Source organism: Equus caballus, chromosome 9 (genome assembly GCF_041296265.1).
Source record: "Equus caballus isolate H_3958 breed thoroughbred chromosome 9, TB-T2T, whole genome shotgun sequence".
In the NCBI taxonomy this organism is placed as follows: domain Eukaryota; kingdom Metazoa; phylum Chordata; class Mammalia; order Perissodactyla; family Equidae; genus Equus; species Equus caballus.
The window spans coordinates 98,420,520-98,439,078 of record NC_091692.1 but is presented as its reverse complement, the minus strand read 5'-3'; the positions used below and the strand labels follow the sequence as shown (position 1 = coordinate 98,439,078).

General features: G+C 62.6%; 2 protein-coding genes and 1 long non-coding RNA gene across 6 annotated transcripts; 1 reads left to right on the top strand and 2 right to left on the bottom strand.

Annotated features, from left to right (window-relative positions):
* Positions 1-1,662: 1,662 nt before the first annotated feature.
* GPT (glutamic--pyruvic transaminase) lies at positions 1,663-7,211 on the bottom strand. Of its 3 annotated transcripts, none has more exons than XM_023649281.2 (12): positions 6,480-7,211; positions 4,278-4,443; positions 4,051-4,140; positions 3,867-3,975; positions 3,583-3,716; positions 3,196-3,439; positions 2,951-3,030; positions 2,736-2,872; positions 2,447-2,621; positions 2,184-2,339; positions 1,979-2,091; positions 1,663-1,908 (listed from the first exon to the last, which is right to left on the bottom strand). In XM_023649281.2, exons 1-12 carry the CDS (start codon positions 6,632-6,634, stop codon positions 1,818-1,820), a joined length of 1,650 nt encoding a protein of 549 aa, XP_023505049.1. In that variant the 5' UTR covers positions 6,635-7,211; the 3' UTR covers positions 1,663-1,817. The 3 variants fall into 3 exon arrangements, 2 of the variants coding, with proteins under 2 accessions (XP_023505049.1, XP_023505050.1); XM_023649282.2 differs by having other exon boundaries at positions 5,603-6,486; XR_002810565.2 differs by lacking the exon at positions 2,736-2,872 and having other exon boundaries at positions 6,480-6,634.
* PPP1R16A (protein phosphatase 1 regulatory subunit 16A) lies at positions 6,579-12,751 on the bottom strand. Its single transcript, XM_023649295.2, has 10 exons — positions 11,698-12,751; positions 10,158-10,228; positions 9,934-10,079; positions 8,623-8,726; positions 8,430-8,554; positions 8,223-8,348; positions 8,055-8,130; positions 7,849-7,978; positions 7,467-7,632; positions 6,579-7,211 (listed from the first exon to the last, which is right to left on the bottom strand). Exons 1-10 carry the CDS (start codon positions 11,954-11,956, stop codon positions 6,837-6,839), a joined length of 1,578 nt encoding a protein of 525 aa, XP_023505063.1. The 5' UTR covers positions 11,957-12,751; the 3' UTR covers positions 6,579-6,836.
* Positions 8,678-17,793, top strand: LOC138915626 (uncharacterized). Of its 2 annotated transcripts, XR_011421710.1 has the most exons (5): positions 8,678-8,916; positions 9,275-9,449; positions 9,581-9,663; positions 12,512-12,822; positions 14,646-17,793. It is a non-coding gene; the product is annotated as an uncharacterized lncRNA (long non-coding RNA). The 2 variants fall into 2 exon arrangements; XR_011421711.1 differs by lacking the exon at positions 9,581-9,663.
* The last annotated feature ends 766 nt before the right edge of the window (positions 17,794-18,559 follow it).

The following is an 18,559-nucleotide window of genomic DNA, read 5'->3' as shown; positions in this document are numbered from 1 at the left end:
AGACCCCCTGGATTCAGACCCTAACTCTTCAGAAGTGCTTCCCGGTGTCTCACCTGGAGGCTTGTTGCTTCAGCATCCACCTGGTCCCTCCAGCATTCCCCAGGGAGGAGCTGGCCTCTTGAGGTTCCACTGTCCACTACTGCAGCCTTCTGCACTGGACCCCTCACCTGACTGTGCTTGTGGTTTCAGCGCACCCCCCCCCCCCCAAGCCAGTGGCCACAGAGGGCCATGGAAGGCAGAAGGTTTGTGTGAAAGGTCAGGGCCCAGGCTTGGCCAGAATTCAGGCATCTGCTGCCTGTGGTGCCTTCTGGTGTCCAGTGACAAGACCAGGAGAGCATGACCATGAGGCCAAGCACTGCAGGACTCCAGCTGGCCCTACCGGGGGCCTATCCAAGGGGAAGTACAAGGCAATGTGGGCTCTCATGCCGGTTCTCCTCCTGCCTAGAGCTGCACTCCATGGGCCCCTGAGGCCCAAAGGAGCTAGTGAAGCATAGCCCGTGCCTAAGAAGCACTTCTGGAGCCGACAGAGCTGGAGCCTTGACCAGTACTGTCTCCAAGCCCCTGGGTCCTGCAGCTGGCCCAAGCCCTAGACTAACCAGCAGGCACTTGAGCCAACACACTCCCTCGGCTGCTGAGGCCCGTTTGAGTGGGCTTCCTGTCACTCCTACATATTTGGAGGGCCTAAGTTTACTCGTCTACAAATGAGGACTACCATGCCTATCTCAGAGGAACCACTGGGGCATCAACCCACCAGTGTCTGGCATGCACACAGTAGGCACTCATCCCTGTGTTCCCATGGCAAGGACACAGGGCTGCCCACCCGTCCCCAGTCTGGGTCCTCCAGCTCTCCCCAGGCACCTCTTCCTCAGCATCTTATCTGCCCTCTTCTCTGGCACCTGCCCTCGGGTGCCCCAGCTGGAGAGGGCCTCCCAGCCCAAGGCCAACATTTGCACTAGGGTGTCACACACTTCAAACACAACATGGGCAAAGCAAAACCCATTTGTTCTTCCTCCCCTCCCCTCTCGGCACGGCTGCTCCTCCAGCAGCCTCAGGTGGCAGCACCACCGCCATCTGCCCAATTAAGAGGAAAACCAAGACTTGCTCCTTGAGCCCCCACTGTGACTCCACATCCACTGCTCACCCCATCCAGCCAACTCCATCCTCCAGCTAACACGTTCCCTGTACCACCAACAAAGAGGTGGACAGTACAGGTAGGGGAGCCAGGACAGCGGACACACCTTTCTGTGTCTTCCTCAGGAAAAGGAACTTTTTCTGACATGGCCACCCTGGGACCTTGCTCCTGTGTCTCTTTGTCCAGCCCCATCCCCACCCCTAACAACTCTGGGGTCGCCCCTGAGGATGTGCAGGTGGCCCGGTGCCTTCCTTCACACTTGTCTCACTATTCCTAATTCTTCTGCGAATGTTTTCAGTCTCTGCCCCAAGACCAGGGACTACGATAGAGACCCAGCACACCAGAGGCTCTGCATCTATAAGAAGGTCACCGCCTCTGGAAGTCCTCCTTGACCACACCTCCTAAAGGCAGACGAGCATCCCACTCAGGGCTGGGTCCCCAGGCCTGCACAGAACCTGGTACAGAAAGGCAGTCAGCAGTGGATAAAGGTGGGGGAGGCACATACAGGTGTGCACACATCCTCCAAGCAGTTAGGCTGTCTCATAGCTTTATTAGGGGCCTACAGAGAGGCAGGGGCCCAGCCCCACAGGCTGCAGGAGTGAGACACCCAGGGCCCTGGGCATGGTCAGTCTAGGGTTGGCCCTGCCACACCAGCCTGGCCGGGCCTGGGCCCCAGAGGGGGGCCTCAGGAGTACTGGCGAGTGAACTTGGCATGGAACTGGCTTAGCTTCTCCAGCAGGGACCGCAGCTTCTCCACGGGGGGCAGAATGGTCATCCTAAAAGGAGGAGCAAGGTAAGTGAAGGGAACGAGGCCCGCGAGGAGACCCTGCGCAGGCCAGGCCTCACCGGAAGTGGTAGGTGCCTTCCCGCTGCCCGAAGCCGCTCCCAGGCACCACGCAGATGCCGGTCTCCTCCAGAAGGCACATGCAGAAGAACATGTCAGGAGCCAGGCCCAGCTCCTGGGGGCAGTGAGAGCGTGGCTCGTAGGTCAGGGCGGGGCTCCCCAGACTCCACCCCCGCGGGCCCCGCCCCCTGCCCGCCCACGCCGGACCTGAGCGCGCAGAACAGCGCGCGGGGGCAGCTGCACTCGCGGGAACGAGTACATGGCGCCCTGCACCGGGTTGCAGTGGATGCCGGGAGCCTCGTTGAAGACCTGCTCTGTCAGCTTGGCCTTGGCCGCCAGCTCGGCCAGCACCGCCTGCCTCTCCTGTGGCCACGGAGGGAGGGACGATTAGGGCTGGCCAGGGGAGCGGTGCTTCCCTGGCCCCCACTCGCCCACTTTGTCGCCCCAACCCCTCAGCCCTTGCAGCTCACCGCCTGGAACTGTGCGAAGGAGGGGTCGGAGGGCGCGGGCGGGCTGACCACCACGTGAAGCAGGGCCTGGCCTGGCACGGGCGGGCACAGCCGCACGCTCATCAGTTTCTGCATCTGCTGCTGCACGGCGGCGTCCATGTTCACCACCTCCACGTAGCCGGCGCGGAACCCGCACCTACGAAGGGAGGGCGGACGTCGAGGCACGGCCGGGAAGAGGGGGCAAGCCTAGCGGGCGAAGCGAGCCAGGCAGCGGCCGAGGTCCACGAGCCCCCGCCCGGCCTGCACGCACTCGCCCATGTAGCCCTTGGAGACCGAGTGGAAGGAGGCGAGCTCCTGCTGCGCCGCGTACGGCGGCCCCATCTCCATGAGCACCTTCTTGAACGAGTGGAACTGCGAGCCCTCAGCGTACACGTTGTCCTGGTACACCTGGACGGGTGGCCAGGCGTCACGAGGGCACTCGCTGCTGCCCTCCTCCCCCCAGCCCACGCGCACCCCTGCCAGCACCTCATCAGCCATCAGGAAGAGCTGCTCTTCGAAGGCGAAGCGGATCACGGCCTCGATGCACTCGCGGGGCTGCACCTGCCCTGGGGCACGGGGGATGCAGCACGTCCGGAGTCAGCCGACAGCGCGCCCTGCTCTCCACGGGGCGGGGCGGGGCGGGCCAAGCTGACCCCGGCGCGGCGGGAGGGGGCGAGGCGGGGCGGGGCGGGGGCGGGGCCGGGGCTGGGGCCAGGGGGCGCGCGGCGCACCAGTGGGGTTGCCGGGGTTGATAACGCAGAGTGCGCGCGGGTGGCAGTGGTCACGCGCCTGGCATAGCGCGCGCCGCAGCTCCGCCACGTCGAGCGCCCAGGCGCGCTCCTCATCCAGATAGTAGTCCACCTGCACAGCGTTGAGCTCTGCCAGGGTGGCCGAGTACAGCGGGTACTGAGGGATGGGGATGAGCACGCCCGTGCGTGTATGACCTTCGCCAGCCACCAGCAACTTCAGTACCGTCTGTGGGCAGGATTGGGAGGTAGGGTTGGCAGGGCGAGGGGCTACACCCATCCCCCGCCTTGGGCGGGCGCCGCCGTAACAAGACAAGCTGGACCGACCCAGCCATGCTCAAAGAGCCATGGTGTCCTCCTGCCCCGGCCTACCACGATGGCGTCGCTGGCCCCCGTGGACAGGAAGATGTTGTTGGGGTCCGCGGGAATGCCTCCGTCGCGCTGCTGGATGTACCGTGCCACATCCTCCCGGATCAGCTGAATGCCGGAGCTGACGCTGTAGGCCCCTGGGCCAGGGGGTGGCGCAGGAGGGGGTGGGGGTGGGAGGACAGGTGAGTTCCTCTTCCAGCTTGCGAGTCCACCCCTCCTCTGGGACAGCCTCCCTCCAGCTCCTGCTCCTCCCTGGGGCTTGAACTGGTTCTGGCACTGGCACTTACCCAGGCTGTGGCCCCCACACGCCTGCAAGATGTGCTCCGCCCTTCTCTTGGCATCCTCAGGGAAGTTGGGGCTGTTCAGGAGATCAGGGTGGATGCAGAGGGCCAGGACCTGGGAGAAGCAAATGCTGAGGCCAGGACACATGGGCTGATGGGGGAAGGGCACTAAGGCAGTGCCAAGCCTCACCTGGCGCAGGAAGGTGATGGGCTTCTGCCCCATGGCCTGTGCATCCCCGATGTTGGCACGGATGACCTCAGTGAAGGGCTTCTTTATGCCCTGGGAGAGAGGGGGTACTGACAGTGAGAATGGGCCTTACCACTCCTGTAGGCCGTTTTCCAGTGTGACACTGGGAATGGGGCCTACTCGGCTGCGCAGGTGCAGCCTGGAGGGCATGGTGGGGCCCAGGGCCATACCTGTCGCAGCTCCTGCTCCAGCTCCAGGGCACGCAGCACAATGGGGCCTCGCACTGCATACTCCACCCTCCGAACACACGGGTTCATAGTGTCCAGCGTCAGCACCTTCTCCTTCAGCCTGTTCATGGCAGCCTGGCTGTGGTCACTTGCCCTCAAGGCCATGACCCTGCTCAAGACCGGGCAGGAAGGAGGCTCAGGAGGCAGCAGGATCCAGAAGAGGGGATGAGGGAAGCTGGGTCCAGGCCCGGTGGGCCAGGCTGGGAAGGGGGGGCCTGGGTGGGGGACTCAAGGTAAGAGGGCCTGGTCTTCACTGCAGCCTGCTGGCCCCACTGAAAGGGACAGAAAAACTGAAGGAGGAGCTGGGGCCGCCCGGCCCCGCCCCACGTGTCTGGGCACAGTTCTGCCCCAGGGAGCCATAGGGAGTGGGTGAGGAGGCAGGCGGGGCTTGGGGCAAGGCCCAGCACCCGCCCAGTGTCCCCATGACAGGGGAGCAGGAGACCCACATGGGGGGTAGGGACAGACGGAAGGTCCACGAAGCTGTGAGGGACTGGGCCTGGGGGAGGGGAGATAGGTTGAGCACCTGGGCCAAGGGGCCCTGAGGGGCTGGGAGAGCTGGGCAGCACTGAACCCCAAGGGGAAAATGGAGCCTGGGGCCTCTAGAGATTTACCCCAGCAGGGCCCAGCCAAGGCCTAGCCCCCTCAGACCCCCCATCTTTGCTTGGGCCAGCAGGCCTGTCTCCCAGGTAACTGTGTCAGGTCTTGGGAGTCCTGGGGTAGCGGGGAAGGGGAGCGAGGTGCTCAGACACAGGGTTCCATCTAGCCCCTCCTGGGCTGGTGCCATGACCTGGAGGCTGCAAGAGCCCTGTGATTGGACCTTGGTCCCCAATCAGTGCTGCAAGGCTGGAGTCTCTGGGTTGGGGTGTTGGGGGAGGGAGCACGGCAGCTCTGGCCCTTGAAGGGCCCTTGGACACCTCTGCGGCTCTAGGCTGCTGCTGTGCCCTTTCACCACATGCCAGCCTGAGGCTGACCTTGGGGCACACCACAGGCCAGGTGACCTAAGCTCCCCCTCCCTGTTGCACCTGATTGGTGGAGAAAGGGGGACGCTACCCTAGATAGGCCCTTGGGCCCCACCTCTACAGGCCTGCAGGGAGCTGATAGGCCTCGCCCAGGGGTGGCTACCCCCAGACACCAGCATCTGACTCTGAGCTGGACTGTGGGAGGGTAGCTGGTCGGGCAGGGTAGCTGGTCAGGCGTGAGAGGAGCCTTGGCTCCTGCCGGCTAGAGAGGAAATAACAGGAGCCCCAGGAAGCCGGCCTGTCTCTCACCTTGCACCTCTCGGCTCCGCTGCCACCTCGGCCTCCCAGCTGCAGGCCTGCTCCTCTGGCCCCCAGGCTGGAGCACAGGTTAATATGCACCAAGCCCCACATGGAGCCAGCCCCCACACCCCCCATGGCAGTAGGGCCCAAGTGGCAGCTGTGGTGGCAGGTGGACGTTGGGCAGCTGCACTGTTCCACACTAAATTTAACCAGCAGCCTACCCCGAGCCCTCCCCCAGCCTGCTGAGGACACACTCCCAATGACTGATGCTCAGGGAAGGGTGGGCCCTGCAGGCACTGGGCGACTGGGTCAGTGTCCGTCAGGGAGAAGGTGACCAGAGCCCATGACACCCACTGCTGGTGGCCATACAAAACTGCCTGCCACGGACAGATGAGCTGGCAGTGCCCTCAGCCCTCCCACGCGAGGCCCCTAAGGGGCCCCTGTCACCCTGACATATCGTGCCCAGCCAGCTCAGAGCCTGAGAGGCCAACTGCTGGCCCCCTTTGCCAGCCCAAGCGGAAGCTGGCAGCCAGGCCCCAGGATTGAGGCTGCATGCCAGGAACGGGGGACCTGCCCCCCCAGGGAGTTTTCTGATGCTAGCCTTGTGCTGCTTGGCTCCTCTGGTTCTGGCCCAAGAGTCTCATGGAAAACACCCCCTCCCTTTCTAAGCCAGGATTCCTGCCCCTCAGCATGAACACCTGGCCCCCAAGGAGTGCCCTTCCAGAGCTCTCTGCTCCCCTCAGGAAAGCAAAGAGTTACAGAGGAGCCTCCAGGAGGCTGGCAGGCAAGGACGCAGGGTGCAGGAAGGGCCAGGCTTCTTGCCCAGTGGCTGTGGGCCTCACTCCCATGCAGGAGCCAGGCCGCCAGAAGCAAGCCCGGCCCGTACCTACAGGCCTTAGACAAGGACTGGTGCACCCAGGCCCAGCAGCACAGCAGCTCCCCACCGTGGGGACGGTGGCCCAGCTGAGACACACAACAAGGCAGATGGCAGAACGGCTCTTTATCAAGAGTCACAGGATTAAACCAGGTCTCTGCAGCCATGTGCCCCCAAGGTATGGCTTCTCGAGGGTCCACCCCTGAACGAGGAGGCTGATGTCCTGGATGGGGGAAGCCTAGGAGGTCCCACACTGGCTGCCCGCCCACAGCAGCACCAGGACACACAGTGGGGTGTCCAGAGCAGGGGCTCTAGGCAGCCTTGGGATGGGCCTGGCCGCAGGACCCTTGCCGCCCTGAGCTCCAGCCCTCACATAAGCAAGCAGCACGGCCTCTTCTCCACGGGGGCCTCCTCGGAGGGGGCTGTGAGCTTGAGCAGGGGTGGGTCTTCGCCAGCGCTGGAGCCACACTCGGACTGCGGGTTCTCAGGGTCCGCAGGCAGGCCGGACTCAGGCGCCTCAGGCCCCTCGGGAGGGGAACGCTGCAGCTTAGCGGCTGCTCGCTGGCGCTTGAGCTCTGCCAGGGTGTGGTGAGCCTTGGCCTGGACCAGAGCGTCGTGGGCGGTGCTCTCCAGGGCGCTCAGCTGGTAGGAGACACTCCGGTCCAGCCGCTTGGAATACAGGTGCCGCCCCGAGGGGGCCCCGACTCGGCCGTTGTGCGGCCTGGCCACCTCAGGATCCTCCTCCTGTGGGTGAACGCAGGCCCAGAGGCCGTCAGGAGGCCTTCTCTGGCCTCCCCTGGTCTTGGGCCCGGGGCTGCATGGTAGTCGAAGGACAGACACAAGCGTCGCGTCGGGGCAGTAGCTTATGGGGCACTAGACGGTCCCACCAGCTCCTGGGAAGAGCGCAGGGCAAGAACCGACGCACCGATGTGTGGTCGCCGCCGGCTCCAGCAGGGAGGGCGGAGCCGGACCGCCCAGGCTGGGCTGGGCGGGGCTCACCTGCGGGGGCGGTGGCCCAAGCTCCACGTCAGTGAGACCGTCCTCATCCTCCTCCGGCGGCTCCGGGCTGGCGGGCGGAGGCTGTTGCCACACGATGGCCTCCTGGGCGTGTTCCTTGCGGTACAGGCTGGTGCGCTGGGTCAGGCTCACCCGCCGCACCACCTTCCTGGGGGAGGGCAGGGTGAGGGTGGGAGGAGGACGCCGCCCACCCCGGGGACTCTGCCCCCAGCTCCAGCTGGCACCGCGGCCTACCGGCTGACATCAGCGGGGGAAAGCCCTGGGCAGAGCCGGTGGGGTGGGGCCTGTGCCGGCAGGGGTGGCGGGGGCGGGGAACGAGGCCTTGTGGGCCTGGACCGGCCCGGGCTGAGGCAGGGGTGCTCACCCCCGGCTGCCCGCGCTCGAGGTGCGGCGGTGCAACAGAGAGCGCTGGCGGCCCTGGGAGCGCAGGAGCGCGTCGTGCTTGTGTTTCAGCTCCAACAGCTTGGCCCGCACCTCCTCGTCCCCGCACACGTCTGAGGAGAGGTGGGCGAGGGTCATGGGCGCCCACCGCCAGTCCCCTACACCGGGAGGAGGTGGTCCCCAGCTCACCAAGCGGAGTCTCATCCATCAGGGACTTCCCGTTCAGGTCGGCCCCGTGTGCCACGAGCAGCTCCACCAGGTGCACCTGTGGGCCAGCGAGCCCGGGCTGCTGAAGGCTCCGGAGCCGCCCACGGAGCCTGACCGCCCTCGCCCTGGCAGCCCCCACCCCACGCGCACCTGGCCCCAGTAGGCTGCAGCGTGCAGCGGCTCCCAGCCGTCGTGGTCCTTGGCGCTCAGGCTGGCCCGGTGTTCCAGCAGCAGGGCCGCCGCCTCACTGAACCCGTTGGCAGCGGCAATGTGTAGCTGCAGGCAAATCACCGAGCCCTGAGTGTGCCCCTCCAGCAGCAACCTCCCCTGCCTGCCTCCCGTGGGCCACATCCTCACCAGCGTGGCCCCGTGGTCCAGAGGGGCGTCGAGGTCGGCCCCTGCCTGCAGGAGGCTCCGGATGTCGTCCAGCATGTGCAGCTCCGGCAAGGCCCGGGCCCCCTCGATGCTGTCCTGGGTGATGCCTGCGGGGCAGTAGGCTCAGAGCTAGCACCCCTGGCACCACCTAGTGGGGAGGTGGGGTCGCACTCACCTCGGTTGGCCATGGCCGTCTCCAGGCAGTCCAGTGTCTGTTCATCCTCACACAGGTCATAGGGCATGTTCCCATCTGTGTTGACCGCCAAAAGATCAGCCCCACTGCGGGAAACATGGACAGAAGTGCTGACCACAGGACCCTTCTCTCCCAAGAGAGGCCCCCAGGCCCCTCACAGAGGTCCACCCTCTGGGGAGGCACTCAGCCTAGGGCTGATGTGGAGGAGGTTCAGGCCCAAGCTGCTGCTGGAAGAGGCTGCCCCTCAGCCTGCCCTGGTTCCTAGCCTCAAACCAGGTAGGCTGTCCCGCAGTCACCACGCATGTCCGAACTCCAGGTTCCTGGCACCGATCTGCCCCAAGAACATGCACAGTGGGCCCACCTGCCAGGAGTGGGTGCCAGGACTCGGGGGGCCCCAGGGAGCAGAAGGCGGTGGGAGGAGGAGAGTCTGGGTGCCAGGAGAGCCCCACAGAGCTGCAGGGAACAGGGCTCAAGCGGGAGTATCACCCAAGGGGAAGGCAGGAAGCTGAACGGGAGCCCAGAATACAAGGGTGGGTGCCCGCCGTGGGGAGGAGTGGAGTGTGGCTAGGGGCCGCCTGTGCACACCTGCCTTGCTGCCCCAGAAGGCTGCACACTCACCCCCTCCCACTCCAAGGCATCTGAGTGCTGAAGGGGAGACACTCCCAATCACCCGTACACCCACCATCAATGCCTGAACCACTCACTCCAAGGACAGCCTGAGCCCCTGACCATCTTCTAGAGGGATCAGAGTCGAGCCATCAGGGGATCCTGGATCCTGGTGAATCCAACCACCCTCCCCATTCACCAAGGCAAGTGTTCAGGAGTCCTGCCCTGCTCTGCCCTCCTCCTCATTCAAGTCCCCACCTGGGTCCAGGTACCTCCTCCCTCCTTGCCAATTCCTCTCGCCTCACTTTAACCAAAATGGTATTTCTCTGTGCAGACCCTGGGGAGGCTGGGAGGCCAGAGCTAGAGACCAAGGAGTTCCCAAACTCTTAATGGTGCTTGGCAGAAGGCTGTACCCAGGTGAGCAGCCTGGCGGGCAGATAACACTGCCCTGAGCACATGCTCGTTCCCTTGGGTCACAGTGTTTGTGGCCTCTGCCCAGGCCCTGCTTTCCAAGCCAGGTAAGTGGGAACACAAGAGTCCAGGTACACTTCCCTCAGGAGAGACATCTGGGCTGCATCTCAGGACAAACAGCCCCCTGCAAGGAAGGCCCTGCCTGCCCCTGGCCCAGCTGCAGCCCTTCGCTGACAGATGCCCACACTAGCCACACCTAGTCTCAGTGCACCCTACCGGGCAATGAGCAGCTCCACCAGATGCAGGTGGCCACAGGTGGCCGCAGCATGCAAGGGTGTCCAGGACTCGCTATCACGGGCGTTGACCTTGGCCCCAGCCTCCAGGAGCTGCTGCACCATCTCCCGGAAGTCATCAATGCAGCTCTGTAAACCAAGCAGCCTGAGTGTCAGAGCCTCAGGCCAGTGCCTCTCCCTTCCCCTTCCACCCTGAGCACCGCTGACCTGGTGCAGGGCTGTCAGGCCGTCCTCATTGGCCAGGTCAGGGCTGACCCCACTCTCGAGGAAGTAGCGGACTGCAAGAAGTGGGGAGATGTGGTCAAGGCATAGGGCAAGAAATCCTGCCACAGGCCAGCACTGTCCTGGCCAGACCCCTGTACCTGAGGGCACCTGAGCTGACTACTGTGCTGCAGCCAGGTAGCAGAGAAGAGTGACAAAGACAGTGGTACAGCTGGCAGGAAGGACATCAGAGCCCAGAGCTCTGAAACCAGGGTCCTGGGCATCTGTCTGCACCAAGAGGGGCACACACAGCAGCCCTCTGCCTCCAGACCCCAGCAGGACCCACCCATCCCGAATCATGACATTCCAACCCTCAGACTCCCAGAACAGGCCCCTCCTGTGCGTGAGCAGTCCCCACTGGGCTACAGGCTGTCCCACTCTGGCTTAGGTACTGCCACCCTCCCCCAACAATCCCCCATCAGACGGCTGACCGTGCCCCTCCCCTTACCCCACCTTCCCCACTGGCAGACCACTCTACCCCCACACATGCCCCTTCCCTGGTACCACCAGCCCAGAGCAGGCTCCCTGATCCAATGCAGCCTTGGGTGTGGGCCCAAGGCACCCAGGCCTGCCCCCTCCAGGGTTTCCCCAAGAGCAGAGCTGGTCCCTGCACTCACTCCTCAGTGGTCCCATCTTGGGCTCAGGCTCTAGTCAAGGTCACCGGGACCTCCGTGGTGGGCTGGCCCTCCCTGGCCATGCTCAGCAGGCGACACGAAGACACACCCTCCCTCCCACAGTTCCAAGTGCCCTGGCCTGAGGCATACCCACCGCACCCTCCTCCACTTCCCTTGCATCCAGGACTGCCCACAATCCTCGCCCTCTGCACCCCAGCCTCTGCAGCAGAGGCCCCTGCCCTGGAGGGAGACAGGAAGAGCCCTCAAGAGCCTCTGGAGGAGAGCCAAAAGGCTGTGAGCATAGGGGCACAGGGGAGGAATGGGGAGCCTTCCCAAAGCTCAGGCCTCTCATCTGGCAGGAAGGCTCTGATGAAAAGAAAGAAGTGAAAGACCGAGACCAGGGCAGGCGTTGAGGGGGCAACCTGTGTGGGGGGCCCTGCTCCCTGCCCTCTGACCTGCTAAGGTAGGTGTTCCTGTCCTACTTTACAGACGCAGAGACTCAGGACCCAAGTAGGTGGTGGCCAGGACTCTCCTGAGCATCACCTAGCACCCTGGCAAGAGGTGGCCAAGATTATGGACCACTCCCAGCCCACCTAAGCCAAGCCCTGGGTGCTTCTCCAGGCTCCTATGGGCCCAGCCCATGCCCCTGCCTGCCCAGTCAGCCTCACCCCCATAGGTTCCCTGCATGCTTCCCTGTCACAGGCTGGCCTCGGGGCTGCCCACCACTTGGGGCCTGCAGCTGAGGAAGCCAGGCCAGATCCTGGGACCCCACAGAGGGGGCTGCATCCTTGGCAGTTCTCCTGAGGCCTACGCCAGGGTGACAGGGACAGGGCTGTTGGCCGTGAACTGCCCTAGGGCTCAGCCACACTCACCTTCCTCCAAGTCATTTCGGGCAGCAGCCTCCAGAAGGGTAACACTGGGAGGGAATAGGACCCGCTTCTGTGGCCTGTCGCTGGCCGCCTCCTTCCGCAGCCGCTCCCTGTGGCCCTTCTTGCCCTGGGCCTCCTTCTCAGCCTGGGCCCACATCTTCACCTGCTGGGCACGTCGCTTCTGGGCATGCTTCAATCGCTCCTGCGTGCTCATCCTGCCCACCATGGGCATTTCTGCCAGCAGTTCCAGGTGCTCGGCCATGGCGGGGACTGCCTGCCAGGGGGGCTACTTGGGGCACCAGACGGGGGAGTGCAGGGGCCAGGCTGGGCCTGAGGGGCGGGGCAGCTGGCTGGACTGGCACCCTCGGGGGCATCCCCTCCCCAACGCTTGGTGCCCACTGCCCCTGGCAAGGCTGGGTCAGGAGGCCCCACGCTGTGAGCAGGCCCAGGCAGCCCTGAGGGGCGCAGGCCCCAGGCAGCAAACACAGCGTGGAATGGTGCCAGCAGCCGGCCTCTCAGGAGCCCTGGCACCTCAGCCGCTGAACAGGCAGGGCCTCACCTCCCTCTTGGGGTCAGGGTGCACAGCCTGTGGGAAGCAGCCCAGGACCCGGCCAGCCTCAGTCCAGGGTCTGAAGCTAATTACCCAGATAACAAAGTTGCAGCTTCCTGGCACCTGGGCGAGCAAGAAGAGAATGGGTAGAGGCCTCTGGGAGCCGTAGAAGCTCCCTCACCTCCCAGGCCTAGGAGCCTGGGTGGGGCCTGGAAGCAGCCATGAGTGGCCTTTCCTCCCTTCTCCCTCCTCCTGGCTGTCTTCCAGGGTCAGTGCATCATTGCTAATGAGGAGGTGTGGCCGGAGGGCGGGCTCAGCAGCCACAGAGACCAGGGCAGGGCGTTCTCAGAGTCCTGGGGTCCCAGCCCCCCCGTGTCCAGGAGTGATGCTCTCCAAGCAGCCAGGGCACTGAGGGCACAGCGGCCCTGCCAACTGTGTCTTCAGGAGGGCCTCCCCTTCAGTGGAGCCAGGCGATCAAGCTGCAGAAAGCAGGTGGCTCCCGCTGGCCTGAGGAGGAATGAGGAAGCACATCAAGGCCGCTCCTGGATGAGGCAGGCCCGGCTCCCAGCGGTCAGCAGGTGAGATCAGGGCCCTGCCCTGTGTGAGGCCCACCCCCTGCCTGCAGCAAGCACTGCTGGACAACAATCCTGGCAGATGGGAGGGAGCTTGCTCTGCCCCCATTCTGGCTCACACACTCAGTGTTTTCAGAGAGGGTGTGCAGCCGAGAGAAGGCAGCAAGGCCTGTACTGCCAGCTTGAGGTGGGCCTTCCTAACGAGGCTGCCCCGCCAGGCCCAGGCACTGGCCTCTGGGAGGTCTCTGCAGCTTCTCAGGGCCCTGGGCTCTGGCCCTAGCCCCCAGAGCATTGCTGACCTGTCTGCCCCAGGCGAGGTCAGGCAGGGTCACCTTCTCCTTGAGATCTCCTGAAACTGTGCTGAGGGCTATACAAGCTACAACCTTCCCGGGGGCAGGCCCTGCCTCCTGGGCCTCAGGCCTCCCTGCTTCTCGGCTGCTGAGGGCAGCGGGCACAGCCTGTCCTGACCAGCACCCCACCTCCTCACCGCCCAGCATCTGGGCCTCTTCCTTGTTGGGATCCCTGGTCCAGGCCAGTCAACGCCTTGACCATGCTGGGCTGCAATAAAAGCCCTGGTTGTATGGACACAGACACCAGCGGCCTGCCTGGCTTAGGATCTATCAGAACAGGCAGGCAGGGAGGCAGGCAGCTCGGCTGGGGCACAGCCCCAAGTACCCATCACGGGTCGTCCTGCCCAGCACCCCTGGTGTGGTCGCTGGGTATGATCACAGGACACTCTTCAGGAGGCCCTGGCCATGCTCCACCCAGAAGGTGCCCACTCACACCTCAGCCTGTCCTCCAGGAGCCCCCATTCTCACCCGGCCAGGCCTCGTGTCCATCTAGATACTGACCCAGCCTTCCTCTGGCCTGACTTGTTCTCAGGGGTCTCAGTGAGTGCCCCCTCTTTCTGGAAGGGAACTGTCCTGGGCCAGATCAAATTAGGTCAGTCCTTCCTGCTTCAGGACCCCCAGTGTCCCTAGGAGGTTCACTTCCCAAGTCTGACCTGCCTGGACTCACCCGTGCTTCAGTGGTCCACTCTGCCAGCCTGGCCTCAGAGGCTTCCTAGGGATGGGGCAGGACCAGTAAGGCCCAGGAAAGAGCTTTCTAGGTAGCACCCCTGCTCTGAGCAACCTGCCCCCAACTGGCCACCTCTGCATGACTGTTGGGGCCAGGGCAGACGGGCACTATCCAGATACTCTGCTGGGCCCCCAGGGCCTGCCTTTGCCCTCTGAGACAAAGCTTCCCCACAACCAGACAGGCTAAGGGCCAGGTCCCTCAGGCGCCCGCCAGCTCCCCACCATGAGGATGGGGTGGGTCCCAGACCACACCCCGGGCATGGCAGAGCCCTCACGCACCTCCTTCCTTGCTGGCCACTCACAGCTCCCCTCATGCTCACCTAGGGGAGCTGGCACCACCCCCACACACATGGCTGCAAGGTGGGACCTTCTTTCTGCCGTCAGTCTGTGGGCCTGCCAGGGAAGCCAAACTGAACCTCCCACTCCAAGCAGGGCCCCCAGTCTCAGGCTGGGGACAGGGAGGGGACCTGAAGAGAAGGCCATGCCCCACCCTGTTCATGAGGGAGGCGGCCCCCCCACGGGCCAAGGCTCCCCAGTAGAATGGTCCAGGGTCTCAGGGACCAGTTTCACTTCTCCAAGATGGGTGCTAGCATCAGAGCCACCACTTGAATTTTGTTAAGTTTAACAAGGTTTACCGCCATCATTTCATACGAGAAAGAGATTCTGATGCCCAAGTCTGATAGAGAACACCCTAGAAGAGCAGTCGGCTTCTCCAGCTGAGTGTGTGCTGTCTTTGGTTTTCTCATTCTGAAGGCCATCTGTGAAAATTCATCACGGAGCAGACCTGGAGAGCCTCAAGCCCGGCCCACCGCTCTGGCTGCACCAGGAAGAGAGGACAGAGGCCAGGGCTAGACCAGGCCCCTCTGGCCCGCACGCCCAGGAGCAAAGGCAGAAGACTCTGGCTCCTGGTCTGGGCCGTGGCAGCCCACATGGGTGCTCGGCCGCTGACTCTGACGAGCCACTTCCTGAAGCCCCACGTCCCCTCTGGGCCCCTGTATAGCGTTCCTTGCTGAAAGCTGCCTGACGGCAGTCTCTGAATAACCTTGGGCAGGTCCATGGGTAACCCTACAGCCTCCTCTGAGAGAAAGGAAGTGCCTAAGGTGACCTTAAGGAGTCCCAGGGCCCCATTGCAGTGAGCACCTCGTCCTGGGACAGTCTCCATTGAAGGGGTGCCACGGTACTCAGTGCCCTAAGCTTTCAAACCCCCAACCCTCTGGACCCTGCCTGCTGCCCCTTCCTGAACCTCACTCAGCCACCTCCTCCCAGCCACACAGTCCAAGAACAGCCTGCCAGAGCTGGAAGATGCCCCTCGGCACGAAACCCAGGACAGCTCATGGAGTCCCTCCAAATGGACCCTACACCACACCAAGGCCGAGGGGGTCTGAGCAGGGCAGCCCCCACCTCAGTCCACAAATCCTCCCCCAAGCCTCCCTGGAATGCCACACAGAGATAAGCTGGGTGATTTCGTCCAGTTTTCACCTCCGTCCCAGGCAAGTGCATGGAAGTCTGGGAGGAGCCTTCTGGAAGAATGGCCACTGCCCCCATCCTCTCAGCCCACAGTACTGGGCCATCCCCAAAGACTGCTGAGAGTACTGCCAGACCCCTGGCCTAGGGGATGGACAGCCCAGTGCCCAGACCCAGGCCCAGTGTAGACAGACCCATGCTGGCATATGTGTCCCAGCGCGGACAGACCCGTGCTGGCGTACGTGTCCCAGCAGCCCTCTCCTTACTCACTGCCACAGCCCTCCTCTGGCAGGTCCCTGTCATCATCCCCACTCTCCAGGTGGGGAAACTGAGGCTATACCTAAATCCAGAGTCCCCTGTTAATCCCTCCATCATCCTGCCTCTCACGCCCACTCATAGCAGCTATGTGAGAATTAGGGGCACTGCAACAAGATCCCAGAGCCCGTGAGGGGCAATAAGTGCCCCTCTACTCACCCAGAGACAGGGCGGCCATGCCTTGTTCAGAGAGAGGGAGGAGGAGGTGAAGGGGCAGGGGAGGGAAGGGAGGAGCAGCAGGGGGTCCGGTGCCCACCTTCCCCCTGGTTCTAGGGCTTCGCATCCCTGTTGCTTAGCTTGTTGGAGTAGGTTCCTGTAACTTGCAATCAAAAGTTGGTTGTATTTGTGGCATTATCTACAATAGCAAAAGACGGGAAACTACCTAGATGCCCCTCCCTCTGGTAAGAGTAAAGTGTGTGTCCTCATTCTGTAGAATCACACACACAGATGTGTCCATTAACAAGGTGAGGTCATCTAGATGTCATGGGTGAGGGGCTGTGACGCATTCACCAGAAACCCCAATGCAGAGCTGACACTATCCTGGTGCAAGATGGGCTGTCACGGAGACAAGGTGGTCTACTTGCACGAGCAGAGAAGGAATGAGGGCAGGGACTGTGATGTGGGACTCATGGGGCAGTGAGGGCACGCAACCAGGCCTCTGGGGACATGCTTAACCTGATTTGAGGGCCAACCTCAGCACCTGTCCCACACTCACCCACCCCTACCCCGGCTTGGCTCACCTCGGAATTCTCCTGTCACCACGGCATGTCCCGACTCCTGCAGGCACAAATGCCCCACAGCAGCTTCACGGGCAGACGGAGGCAGGACACCAGATGCCAAGGGCACTTTTGTCCCAGCCTGTGCCTTCCACCAGAGGACAAGCTTGTTGAGGGTACATTCCCTGCCCGTCTTTCCAGCCACGTGCCAGGACCTGGAAGAAGGGTCTTCGTTCAGTGTTTGTGAAGGGCTGATGATGCAAGGCCAGGTGCAGCTCAGTGTGGCCAAGGAGTGGACGTGCTCAGGCCAGAGGTGCCTGTGGCCTGCATCATCCAGGCAGGGAAGGAGCCAGGCATCTGAAGACCCTCATACGTGACAAGTGCAGCACTGGGCCATGAACAGGTGACCTGGCCCCCCGACCCGGGAGGGCAGGGCATGCTTCACAATGGGCACTTGACTGGCATGCATGCTCTGGTCACTTGACAAACTCTCCTCACTCCCCTGCTCCACCTGGCTCTGCTCTGGGGACGGGGTCATGGGACAGAAGGGGCCAGGACGACAGGTCCTGCCCTCAGCAGAGGAGCAGGAAGTACGTCAGTGAGTAAGATGACATCCACTGTAGTGGGGCACAAAAGGCCCTGGGCGCGGCTCTGGGGAGGGTTTCTGCACCCAAACACACATGAAGAGGAGTAAGTGGCCACAGGAAGCTCTGGGGAGGAGGCCCCAGCTGCAAACCCATGGCAGGGCCTCACAGGGCACACTGAGAGAGCCGCAGCTGGCAGTGGGGGGGCAGGCTGAGGAGGTGTGAGTGGCAAGGACATTGAGGCCAGGGAGCCAAGTGTGGGCAGCTGGCTCCTCACACTGGCCAGGAGACCACAGGAGGAGCAGATCTGAGGGTGCTGCCATGGGCACCCTCACCACTGTGATATCGTGCAAGTGCAGGGTGGCCATCCCCAGGGTGCACTCACCTGCCCCCAGCAAGCCTGCTCTAGAATATTCTAGAGCTAATCCCGCAGCACTACTATCAGGCCCCTCGCTGCAGCAGCCTTTATGACAGAAAACACTGGAAATGACTCACATGTCTATCAAAGGGGTCTCATTAAATAAGCCCCTGAAGGGTTTATGAGGAAGCTCCCTGTGCACTATCATGGAAAGGTTGCTAAGAAATAGTGTTTCTCCAGTGAAGAAAAAAGGTATAAAATCTGTATATAATATGCTACCTTTTGTGTAAAAAGGGAGTAAGATAAGAATATACACTTACATATATATAAGAAACACAAAAAAGATAGACCAGAAATGACTAAAGTGGCCATTGGAGGGGAGCAGAGGGCTGGCGGGCCGGCCTGGTGGGTCATTACTGCTGCTTGACCTTTGAGCCATGTGAGAATAAACCTCTTCAAAACAATTTTAAGCACTCTGTTTTGGAAGAGTAAGTATGAGCACACCTGCTGGGTCTCAGGTCAGGCCTGGGAGGGCAGGGCTGTAGGAGGAACAGTGTCTTCTGTCCCCAGCCAAGAAGCTGGCCTCTGCCCAACAAACTGTGGGAGCCACAGAGGCTTTCAGACAAATGAGTGATAAGATCCAAACCGGGGGGGCTGGGGGGAACCTTACAGGAGAGATACTGGGACCCACACGCCCAGCAGGGAATGGACGGGAGAGGACAGGAGTAACAGGATGAGACTAGGACAGGCTGTCAGATGCAAGGAGAGGGCCAGCGAGGAGCAGAGAGAAGAAGGAGGGCCTCAAGAAGTGGGACCAAGCAGTGTCCAAGGTGAGCTGGGGCCAGGAAGCCCAAGAGCAAGTGGTCAGCAGAGATGCAGACAGGAGGACCAGAGTGGCCACAGCAGGAAGTGCAGGAGAGCCACGTGGGCAACAGGGGAAGGACGGCTCCAATGGACAGCGGGCAGCCGCCTAGAACACAGAGCTGACTCCCACCTCTCCTCACCCCAGTCAATACCAGACACAGCACAGACACAGCAGTAAGGAAAACCAAAACCACAGAAGTACAAGCAGGAAGAAGGGAGAACATTCGTGTGATCCCAGCAAAGGCGAAAGCCTTTCTAAGCTGACATAAAACCCAGAGACCGAAGAGAAAACTGATAAATCCGAGTATACTGTAAAAACAAAACAAAACCTACAAAGTCAGAAGGCAGATGGTCAACTGGACAAAA

Excerpts from the sequence above, each read along its gene's own strand:
- GPT (XM_023649281.2), bottom strand. The coding sequence starts at position 6,634 with ATGGCTGCAGAGACCTGGTTTAATCCTGTGACTCTTGATAAAGAGCCG. Across the intron at positions 3,717-3,866 it reads GTGTGGGGGCCACAGCCTGG|GGGCCTACAGCGTCAGCTCC; the intron begins GTAAGTGCCAGT and ends CCCCTGGCCCAG. Across the intron at positions 2,622-2,735 it reads TCCAAGGGCTACATGGGCGA|GTGCGGGTTCCGCGCCGGCT; the intron begins GTGCGTGCAGGC and ends CTCCCTTCGTAG.
- PPP1R16A (XM_023649295.2), bottom strand. The coding sequence starts at position 11,956 with ATGGCCGAGCACCTGGAACTGCTGGCAGAAATGCCCATGGTGGGCAGG. Across the intron at positions 7,979-8,054 it reads GATGGATGAGACTCCGCTTG|ACGTGTGCGGGGACGAGGAG; the intron begins GTGAGCTGGGGA and ends ACCTCTCCTCAG. Across the intron at positions 7,212-7,466 it reads TTGGGCCACCGCCCCCGCAG|GAGGAGGATCCTGAGGTGGC; the intron begins GTGAGCCCCGCC and ends GTTCACCCACAG.